Source organism: Malurus melanocephalus, unplaced genomic scaffold (genome assembly GCF_030028575.1).
Source record: "Malurus melanocephalus ecotype Western Australia unplaced genomic scaffold, MMel_1.1 scaffold_409, whole genome shotgun sequence".
NCBI lineage: Eukaryota > Metazoa > Chordata > Aves > Passeriformes > Maluridae > Malurus > Malurus melanocephalus.
In genome coordinates, this window is record NW_026623641.1 from 607,211 (window position 1) to 619,120 (window position 11,910).

Sequence of the window (11,910 nt, forward strand, 5' to 3'; positions counted from 1 at the left end):
CCGCACACGCACACACACACACACACACACACACACACACACACACACACACACACACACACAAACACACAGCGCTGCCGCCCCTCCCCTGCTCCGCTCCGCAGCCGGGGCCGGGCGGGGCTTGCCGGTGAGGCGGGCCGGGCCGGGCCGGGGCGGGGCCGTACAAACGAGCCGGCGCCGGGCTCGGTGCTGTGCTGCCGGCCGGGCGAGCCGGGCGACAGCGGGCGCTCGCAGCCCCCGCACGCCGCTGTCGGGCGCGCTGCCCCGGATCGCCGATGGAAGAGCGGGGCGAGCGCTGTCCCCCGGCTCCGCGCCCCGGCGGTGAGTGAGAGTGAGAGTGAGAGCGGAGCGGCGGGCGCTGCTCTCGGCAGCCTGGGAAGTTCGGGGTGCCGGCGGTCGGGCTGGGCTCTGCCGGCCCCGGGGTGCKCTGGATCTGCCGCCCCCGGCACCTGCTGGCGGCAGGTGGGAGCCCCGGGAACGCGGGAGGCGAGCGCCGCTGCGGGGCTGGGGAGCGCCTGCCCGCCCGGCGCTACCGACACTGTCCCCAGCCCGGCAGGGACCAGCGGCGCTGCCCCAGCCCTCCGGACTCACCGAGTCAGCTCCGGGAGGCAGCGCTGTCGGGGAGATAGGAGAGAAGGGAAAGGAAAGTGGTCGGCAGCACCCGGCCGGGTGCTGTCCCTGGGCACTTTCTTCATCTTCTTTCCCTTGTGGCAAAATGACAAGCACGCGTAAGGGCAGAGTRGTAGAGGTCTGGAAGCGCTGTGCCAGGGTGCGGGGCGCCTACCTGACAGGAGAACACTTGCAAAAGCTCCGCTGAGCATCTTCGATCCGCTCCCTCGCGTAATGCTGGAGCCGGCTGGATGCAGCGCGCTGAGCTGGACCCTGGCGAGCTGCAGAGGGCGGGAGGTTACAGTGGTCTTTGGGGGTTGGCAGTAGGGCACAAAGCCTTAATTCGAGCTCATTTCTGTTTTGAAGGACTGGCACCCTAGAATAGTACAGCAAAGGCTTGGTTACTGCAGTTGTCGGTGTGCTTTCCAAAGATTAAGGTGTGTGCAGTTCAAATCTGTTGGGGGTAAAAGGATGCTGAGAGGGAGGGGTGGCAGCCCCCAGGTGGAAGAGTTTGGGTTTGTTTTCATCGTCCAGCCAGACATTCAAAAGATTAGGGGGCACGCAGCTGAGTACAGGCAGTTCAATCACCTCAGCTGACTGGGAATTAAAGTGTATGGTTCTCCTTCCTTTCTATGTTAGTGCAGTGGGTTAAGGACTTTCCCTGTTTCAAGGCTGTTCCTCTTTGAATGCTGATGCAGAAAAAAAAATTATCTGTGAAGTTCTGAGAGTATCATGCTTGAATGGTATGGGGATAGAATGTCTGCAGGGAGCATCTTTCTGGCATGAAAGATCCATGCAGTGCCCACTCCCACTGAGAGCCTCTGCAGTATATATGGTAAACAGAACGTAGTAGCACAGGTTCAGTTTTATATATTGTCTGGCTATCAAACTCAATTTGTAAGTATAAATATAATAACTCTTACAATTTACATCTGCCAGCATTTCTTTCGCTCTCAAAGAAGCGCATTTCCCACATTGCTTAGAAACGAGCACCTCTYAGTAAGAGCACAGTCACTGACATCAACTTTAGCTGTCTCTTGCACATCCACCCTTTCAGCTCTCACCCTATTTTTTTCTCCTTTTTCAAGAATGCGGAGGGTTTTCACATTACATAGCAAAAAAAAAACCCCTCTGGTAGGTTAGCAGCAAGATTGTGCATCTGAAGCAAAGCCAGCTATTGCAGTGGAGAGACACTGATTTGACAGAGCAAATTCCAACCTCAGGATTGCCAGGTTCCTGTCTGTGTCCTGAACTAGTTCTGCTCACATGGATATTACAGAAAAACCGAGTGGGTGGAAAACACTTTTCCAATACATGCATGTGTGTATAGATACACACAACTCTTCTGCTTTTCATTGGAGGAAATCAAAAATGTTTTTTATTAATCTGACTAGCTTGGGGTCTCTCCCTTACCTCATCTAGAAATGCCACTTATAGTACATAAGCTRTCAGAGCTCAATAATATGTCAAAGCTGATGGATTTCCATGAAAAGTTTGGATAATGAGAGAAAGAAAACTGTAATATGCCACRGCAGACCAAGATGGGAGATCCTGCTGGGCCATCTCATTTGTCACTCCAGAACAGGAGGGTTCCCTCCAGGTCACTGTGTAGTGCTTTGCTTAGTAAATGGATTGATTTAGCTAAGTCTAATACAGTGCTGACCTCACCAGTGTGTGCCCTGCTCCAGTGTTACACTGAAGGCAGGAGAGTGGAAGACAACAGCAATCTTTGATTATCTGGAGGTGTGTGTGTGGGGGGGGGAAGTTTGTTTGTTTTTATTTTCATTTTAAATCTCTTATTGGTATTTGAAATGGGGCCCACAGCCCTGTGTAAGTGGTCAGAAATTGCTTGGCAGAGGAAATGAGAATGGGATTGCTTAGTCTACTATGTTCCCTGTTTTAAAGCATCCAGTTAAGGTGAGCCTCTGCAGAAAGGGGACAAGACAGGACATAGCTGTCCTTTCACACAGGTTGTTTACTTGCRGACAGCTTTGATGAATTAGGAAGCAACTCCATTAATTGTGCAATAGGTCTCTTCTTCTTAATTAGAATGTGACCCATTTTGCTTGGAAAGTGGACTGGGGAGTAATTTCTGGATTTTGAATTGAGTATTTGGGTTTACGGGGGGATAGAGAAGGGAGTGGTACATGCACCCTCTTTATGAAAAAAATTGAATCCTGACAGGTATTTAAAAAATTGCGAGAAGTTGTTAAGGGGATTCCATGTTACTATTCAGCACAAAAAATTTTGTGCATTCCAATCTTTTCAAGTTTATTTTTATCCTGGTGTAATGTCCCATTTTTTTTCTTTTTACCTGCATGAGGTTCTCTGAAATCTAGGGTATTTTCTCTTCTAAAAATTTTTATGATTTCTTGGCATGAAAGACCAGAATGGTCCCTTCTGACCTTAAGAAATAGTGTGGGTTATATATAACCACAGTCTATTATAAATTTGCTACCTTACTGCTCACACTGGAGCTGAACTCCTTTAGAAGTCATGAACTGGTGGCCTATCTAATTTGCATAAACTGTATTTATCACAGCAGGTGCAGAAATACAGCAGATTTCAGCCAAAAATACTTCCTACCAAGTCAACATTTCTCAGCTTGTGAAGTTCACCTTCCCAAAATTTAAAGACTTTTTAAAGTGTATTTCTGAAGTCTTAGGGCTGATAGACAGTATCTCATCTTAACAACGTTGAAATGATGATTAGATTTTTTAACATCTGACTATAAAAGTTAAAGCCATGGTTTAATCTTGGCTGGTTGTGCAGCAGTTTTAAAATAATTTGGGAAATGTACATAGACCATATCATCTAGGCACTGTAAAACAGGTTCATACAATTACCTATAGTTTCATGTCCCTTCTTAATGTGCAAATATCTTTTTTAATATATCATAGGTGATCAATAGTTTATGGTCCTAGAGATACTACTGAAGCCATGGATCTCTTCAGTAGTATGTAGTTCTTTTTAATTTATAACAATTCTCTCTGTAGCATTCAGTAATGTAGGCAAGTACTKGTAGTTAATTACTGGAAACTATAATTCAAGCATTTCATTGACATGCATTGTTTAAAACCTTTGTTAAAATATGATTAAAAAGCACAAGTGTATRTAGGGGAAAGTATGGGAATACTTTCTTCATGGAGAGGGCATTGTGAGACAGTTTAATAGATAAAAATAGCAAAATGCAGAATATATTTCCAAGGAAAAAACATTTTGTGAATTGAATTTAAAAAAAATGCTCTCTTTCCTTCCTGCTCTTGGTTGAGCTTTAAGTGATAGCTGTWCTGGGAAGTTTTATGTTATCAGGATACAAAGTGGCACTTGAGCTAATRCAAACAACTCAGGAATATATCTCATGGTGGACAGAGTCTGCCCTTAGAGGATAGGAATATACTGTTCACATCAATGAGTTCTTGAAGGATTTCAAGTACACTGCAACTGCTCTAGTTCAGTTTCTTTATGCACATCACTGAATACAAATGTTCAGAACACTGAGTCTTTATCAGTTTAGAAAGTTGGTTGTCTCACAGGAGATTTTTTTTTTCCCCAATAGAAAAAGCCAGCATAGCAGATATGTGGGTTGTACTGCASAGCTACTTTTAACCAATGTTAGTTTTATATTTTGCAGTACTGTGTGCCCAAATATGTGCAAGGCAAAATACAGTCCACAAACTCTCCTGAGGTTCTGTCACATCAGCAAAACTGAGCATTCTTTGTAAGAGCAGAATGTCTCACTCAAATTTTCAGCTCTAATCTCCCTCTACAGACAAACTTCAGCAACTGAACTGTGGATCTCATTCAGTCCAGACTCTGTTGTTTGTTTTTTTTTATGCCTGAGCTCCAGGGAAGGGATTCAACAAGGAGAGAAAGTGAGGACATCTGAAACTTAACCTGTTTGTCCACAGTCCCTAAAGAACAACGAAAACACAACTTCTCTTTAATGAAGGTGAAGTCACTTCATGCTTATGAAAGCATCTAGCCCTAGTTACTCTCCTGGTAGTAATTGTGTCCCATTAGCTCTGCTAAACCTCTCACTATGTTGCTGTAGGCTTTTTTCGTGAAGTATGTCCTGTCAAATCTGCCAGCAGACTRTCAGATGCTTACTGACTGCCCTACAGACACTCCTGATGTTCCTTCCTTCCCACTTGGGCAGGGACCTCAGAGGTTCTTGTGAAGGGCCAAATCTAACCCCATCCAATTCCCAGAAAAAATGAAGTTATCAGTCCAGGAAGAAACTACCTTATTTTGTTAATGCAAATTAAACTAAGAAATATATATAATCTGAGTAGTTTAGGCMATGTCATTGATGACACATAATCAGAAGTATTTTAATACCTTTGTAAAATGGTAAGAAATAGTCAGAAATCATAAAATAGTGACACATGTTTCAAAGAGTACTCTACATGTTTCAAAGAGTACATGCTTAAAAGTCAATGGCATRTGACAGCCTCTGGCCCTTGTTCTGAATTTACTGATTAAATTTTCTATTTATTTCCTATTTACTATTGCTGCTGAAGAGGTTTTATTCATAAAGTCCTTATTGAATCTTGTTAAATAAACAGGATGGCACATTTCGCTAATTAATTGGAGAAASCTGAAGAAAAGATTAAGCAAAAGCAATCAGACTTTTTGAAAAGTCTTGGTATAATCTTCAAAGCACCATTTAACATAAACTGTAGTTCTTTTACARCTTGCTCATTTACTTGTAGCAAATACAATAGTAATGGCTGTCAGTTAAATTTTTTTAACTAGTCTGGAACACAAAGTCATCAAGTGAAGTCATGTATGCTCTRCATGGCTTCTGGATGCAGTCAAGAGAATTCTTAAAGCAGAAAAGTAACTTGGCAAAGTGGCTGCTTTAAACTCTTCAGTGTGTGCTTATTATTGTCAAAGAGTTTTCAGATCCACAAATGATAAAGCTATGGAATACATGTTTGCATCATTTAATATAAACCCCTGTAATTCTAGACACCAAACTACAGATCKACCTAGAACATTAAAGAGGATTTAAAAGATGAGAGCTGAATGACATCCAATTTATGTGCTGCTTTATTCCTGAAGACCACTTTTCCCACACATCATGTGTTGTGCTGAATTTAAAGGCACAGTCATGTCTGTTGTGTAGCATTAGTCAAACACAACAAAATAATTGATCGGGATATCAGGACTATGAAGTTTGGGAGAAACAAAGTAGAATGTGAAGAAAAGGAAGACACAAAGCTTTATTGCTTGCAAACAAAAAATAGCATATAGATACTCTGAATGGCTTATTTTTTGATATGGTTCTTTGGGAGAGCATAAAATGAATGCTACAGATACTGTAGCAGTGTCCTGCAGGGGAAGGTGTGCATCTGAACAACAGCTCAGGAGGAGCAATGAGGTTCTGTATGTTTGAAGCAGAAGATATTCCTATGTTATTAGGAGATTTCATGTTGAAACAGAAAACAGTTGCTTTTGTTTTTTTAGAAAAAGCTGTGCCCCACAAAAGTGTTTAAGAATGGGAGGACACTGAGGCAGAATTCCACTGAGTCTCAAAAACCTGCCTGAGGTGAGACCCCTGGTGCCACACCTGTGATGTCCCACAAGTCTGATTTCAAAGGTGCCAGGCAAAACCAGAGCAAAGCTGGTGTGAAGAGACACCTTGCTTGTCTTTTTCTCAAAATCTCCTATGCTATAGTCAGGCACAGGAAGGCTTGAATAAAACAGCCAGCAACTGAGATGTATGCAAACTATGAGTTACAAATTAAGAATCCTAATGAATTTATATAGAGTCTTAGGTTTTTTTTCCTTTAGGAAAAAAACCAACACAAAAAGCCCCCAACAGCAGAAAAAATGCTGCAATATTCAACAAGACCCTTGCCCCTCCAATTCAGCTGTGTGTTGTCACTGTGAGACCACCAGCTAAAATCTAATCTTTCCAGAGACAGTCTGTAACAGAATGTGGCTATTAGCATGGCTTATTTCAATCTGACTATTCAAAAATGAGATCTCCTACCATCAGGCTTCAAATTCACTCCTTTCAGCTCACTTCAACCTGTTTCTCACTGGAATYCTATTATGCTTTTCCAATAAGGTGTTAGGACAACAACTCAGACTTACTATTTATGGAGCCAGTGACTTAAAATATACTCTGAAGTAAGTGGCTATTCCTTTAATCTGTGACCTTAAAATTCAGCAAGAGTTGATGTTTTGTTGTTCTTAGGTACCCAGCTGCCATTGGTCACTGATCCAGTCTGGCTGGAGCTGTGTCCTGTGCTCCCATTGCTGCTGAAGATGGTGGCAGCATAGCTCAGTGAATTCACCTATATTGAATGTTCAGTCAGGCAGTGTCTTCCCCCATTAACATCTGCAGTGTGGGGCCATTAAGACTATTTATTGTTAAAACTGATGTAGATTAAGCTGAGAATGATTAGTAGGAATGGTGAGGACAGGAAAAGAGAGCAGAAGACTAATGACAACAGAAAATATAGAACYCTTTCAGCCAGAGAAAACCTAGCAGTGGCCAAAACCAGGAAAAAAAAATTCCTCTGCAAAGTTGCCTCACAGCTATCAGACAACACAGAACAGCCTGAGACAAGGTATGTCCACAAGCTCAAAGCCTGTGGGCACACAGGGAGGCCCTCTCTTAACTTCACATCTATCATGACACTTTGCTTCCCTTTCTTCCCAGCCTCCGTTTCTGCTTCCTAACAATATCGCTGCCTTGTAGGYCTTTAAAAATGGAAAAAGGGAAAGCACCGAAGTGATAATCAGTAGAAAACATCAGGAAGCAGACCTGTTCCATTCAGGATGGAGTCATGACCTCTGTAAATGCAAAGCTATCAAACAGAACTTTAGATCACTTAGAAACACATCATTAGTCCTTGTTGCACTGGGACTTAGCTTATTGTGGAAAAGTCATTAGTTTCTTTTCAGATTCTCTGGAGAATTTCCAAAACCTAGCCCTTGCATTTCCTCAGGTTGTTCGTATGTAATTTCATATTTCTGCCTTTGTTAGCTGGCGCAGTATGTGCTGTTACAGCCTTAAATTCGTAATTACCGTCGCCTACCAAGGCAAAGCTCAGCTACCTAAGGCAAAGGTACTCAGATGTCACGGCTTCTGCTTCTAAATGGAGTTAGACTGCAGCTAAATCCACACCAGCCCTTCACTGAGGGTAGAAAGTCTCTGGAAAACATCATAATTCAGGGAGCTTGTGCACACAACCTGCTCATAATACAACAGTCTAACAGCTCTACCATGTGTGAAACCATTACAGTTTCACTTCAAACGTTGCATTAAAAATATCCTGACCTTTAAAGGGTGTTCAGTGGTGGTATTTAGTAGTCTTTTGAAAAAGTCTGAAGATAGTTCTWTATATCACAGCAGCTTGCTGGCTAACTCTTGAAATGACCTTCAGAAGTATCCATTGTGTATTTTTCTTTCCCGTGTATCAAGGCTGAAACCACAGGTCTTTTAGTGTTTTGTTGATTCAGTCATACCACAGTCTGTGCTTTCATTATCTTACCTTTCTGCAGGGCTAGTGTTCAAGCCACATGTTTTATCCTTAGAAACAGTAAGCACAAAGCAAAAGTTAACTTCTCTTAAAAATGACACAAAAATTCAACTTTTTTTGGGWGTACTGTTTACCCAGAGCTCTTCCTAACCTCTTCCTAAGAATATGTTGCCTTCTCATGTTGAGCAGCTCTATCCATATTGCATGAGCCTTTTTCCCAGGAGCCTTGACTTCTAAGGTTGCTGTCACATGGTTCTTCAGGAAGTTATAATTCCAAGACATTTTAAAATACCCTCAGCTTTTAGGAATTATTTTTTTTGGTCTAGTCCACACCTTTTCCTTTTTATGTTTTGTTTCTAAGACAAACCCATTCTTGYAGATTAAAAAAAGCACTCAATTCTCTTGTGATTGTGGTTCAACTCCAAGGAAATCAGATTTTAAAAAAAATAGTAACTGACACTACTGTGGGTGCAAATGAAAGACTCATAAAGTTCATGTCTCCTGATGACTGGAAATAATTTTCTTATGGCATTGTTGCATATGCCTGTCTTTTWAAACATTTAATTACACTAATTTACCTATGAGCCTAGAGCTGGAAAAGCTAAAGAACGTTGTTCAGTTGTGAAAAACAAAAGATATTTGCAGTGTTATCATTACTAAAGACTAATTACTATGTCTGAATATAAGATAATGTTCTTTTTCTTTTCCCTCTTTCAGCAAAGTTTCTGCTTGAGAAATACACGTTCACTCAGCAAAACAAAAACAACTTTTAAGGGTTGTTCTTGGTGGAAATTGCTCTATGCCCTATTACCCGCTTGAGTGAAACCCGACTAAGAACTTCTGTCATGGCAGCTTTTCTGCTGGGAGCTGTGTTGCTTATAGTTCAACCTCAGATTGTGCCTTCCAGACCAGCTATAAATTCAAATGCTGAGACTTCTCAGTCTGTTCAGAGGGAGCTTTTAAAGAAAACATCTCAGAAAAATGACTTCAAGGAAAACATTCATTCTAATGGATCATGTCAGCAGCTGCCACAGACTATTATTATTGGAGTGAGAAAAGGTGGAACAAGGGCTTTGTTAGAGATGTTGAGTCTCCATCCAGATATTGCAGCAGCAGAAAGTGAAGTTCACTTCTTTGACTGGGAAGATCATTAYAGGAATGGATTGCAGTGGTATATTAATCAAATGCCATTCTCGTATCCTCATCAGATCACCGTGGAAAAAACTCCAGCATATTTCACATCACCTAAAGTGCCTGAAAGAGTTTATAACATGAACAAATCAATGAGACTGCTCCTTATTTTAAGAGACCCAAGTGAGAGAGTACTATCAGATTACACCCAAGTGTTCTACAACCACTTGCAGAAGCACAAGCCGTACCCATCCATCGAACAATTCTTGATTAAAGATGGTGAACTCAATGTGGACTACAAGGCAATAAACAGAAGCTTATACTACATTCACATGCAGAACTGGCTGAAGTATTTTCCTCTAGATCATATCCACATTGTAGATGGGGATAAACTAATCAAAGATCCCTTTCCAGAAATAGAAAAGGTAGAGAGATTTCTGAAGTTATCACCACAGATAAATGCTTCAAACTTTTATTTCAATAAGACTAAGGGGTTCTACTGCCTGAGGGACAGTGGTAGAGAGCGCTGTTTACACGAGTCCAAAGGACGAGCGCACCCACAGGTCGACACCCGGTTACTGGAGAAACTGCAGGAATATTTCCATGAACCCAACAAGAAGTTCTTTGAGCTTGTGGGCAGAACATTTGACTGGCACACATTTGTGGCAAGTTAGTGGTAAGCTTCAGAACGTATGTTCCAGTGTACAGTTAGAAGATTTTCAAAGGGCATTTAAGCTATTATTTATTTGTAAAATCCATAAATACTTCTGTACAGTATTAGATTCACAATTGCCATATATACTAGTTATATTTTTCTACTTGTTAAATTTGAAAGCATTTTGTATTGTTTTTCATGGTTGTTAACATTGTGTATGATGTGTCTATATGAAGAAACTAAATTATTTCATTGCAGAAGGTGCTCTCTTGAGAATGTGTTGTCTTTTTAATAAATAAGAAATTAATTTCAACAGATCCTTTCTGAATTATTTGAATACTTTGGCCTTCCTGAACTATTTCCTCTAATTGCTAATGCATATGCTAAACTTTACCTTTCCATTTTTCTTGGTTTAAAGTGTGGATTAATAATTGATTTTCCATTTAAAATATTGTTGTAGTTAACAAATTGTTCCATCCTGCTCTACAAGATAATTTCCTGTCAAAGTGGTGGTACTTACACACACTGGGAAATGCACACCCAAAGGACAGTGGGAGTCTCTGTGTAATATGATACATTAACTGCTGTACTGACCTTCATATTTACTGTTATAACAAGTGCTCCTCAACTCTTTGGCATTACAGTGCAGGTTTCATGGCAGATTTTGTAAAGATTCTGTGGGGGCCAAATCACAAAATGCAGAGTTAGCTCTAGAAATATGGTCAACCTGAAAACTTCTTACAGTCTCTGAATGTATGCATACTTCATAAAAAAAAGCAAGGTTGTGAGAATTAAAGCAATAGAGAGACTTTTTCAAGGCTGCTTTTGACTGTTCCTACATTTCATAGCACATTTATGGTTTACCATCACTGAAAATGAACACTTACACCAGAAAAAATTACRTGGTCTGCATTCCAGTAAGCAGCAATTTCATTCATATAAATATTACCACATTTGCACCTTACTTAGGCTGTTTTCTATGAGTTTTCAGTTGTTCCATGCAACTGAAAATTGCCTGTGGAGTACTGTTTGTTTAATCTCCTTCCAAGAACCATGAGGCCAGATCTTGATTAGATGTGTGTTATGGGATTAGCCCACATTCCAGGAACTTTCCTTGTTTTCCATCTGCTAAAAATGAAATCTAGGAGTTAGTACAGATAAAAACTGCAGTTGTCCTTATCTACAGTGGTTCTGATGTCTTGTTAGCCATCAGTTTCTGGAGTTAGAGTTAATCCAGTTTCCACACAAGGCTTCTTATACAGTATTTTCAATCCAAGTTACCAATTTTTATTTCATGATCTTGAGTTGAGTTGTTGAATGTGCAATGGCAGCACCCAGTAAATTTGAACTTACAGCTGATTGTTACAATCCTCTATGAAATTTAAATGTAGATAAATTAATTTTTTTCTGGTGAGCTAGTGCAAACTTGGGCACTATGACAAGGTATCGTCTGGATGCAAATATCCCATATTATGCCTCTTGCATGAAAATTTGCAGATGCTGTCCCTCCCACTCCTTGTGCACCTGCCCAAGCTGTATTCAACCTCAGAGAGGTTGGTGGTGTTTTATAAAGCCTACAATGAAATGGTATTGTATTCAATAAAATATTTTCTGAATTGCATTTTTCCTTTCTCTTTTTTTCCTTTAGTTTCTAGTTCAGAAGAGCAGAATTTAGGATTCAGCTCGTTCAGATTTCAGTGAAGTGTTAGTTAAGAACTTAGCTGTAGCCTATTGCTATAGATTTGAAAGCAGTTGTTTGCTRCTGGGTTGAGCCTGAGGGGTCCACTGCTGACCCAAAATATACAACAAGGAGGGAAATTTTCTGGTGGCAGTAATGTCAAATTTTACATGAGGCAGATGCCAAAACTAACAGAATTATAGTAGCATCATGTTCCTATTAAAGTTTCARAAAAGCGAAATTCAGGGGATTTTGTGTAAGGTGGGGCAGTGTTTTTTTCCACACTTGTTTTTTCCTCAGTAATGTTATCTCTGCAGGAGCCAGCTGCACCAAGAGAT

At 41.0% G+C, this 11,910-nt stretch overlaps 1 protein-coding gene across 1 annotated transcript; it reads left to right on the top strand.

Annotated features, from left to right (window-relative positions):
- Window positions 1-205: 205 nt before the first annotated feature.
- On the top strand, window positions 206-11,477 carry HS3ST1 (heparan sulfate-glucosamine 3-sulfotransferase 1). The gene is made up of 2 exons (XM_057379493.1): window positions 206-321; window positions 8,826-11,477. The coding sequence occupies exon 2, from the start codon at window positions 8,954-8,956 to the stop codon at window positions 9,911-9,913; it is 960 nt and encodes a 319-aa protein (XP_057235476.1). The 5' UTR covers window positions 206-321; window positions 8,826-8,953; the 3' UTR covers window positions 9,914-11,477.
- The last annotated feature ends 433 nt before the right edge of the window (window positions 11,478-11,910 follow it).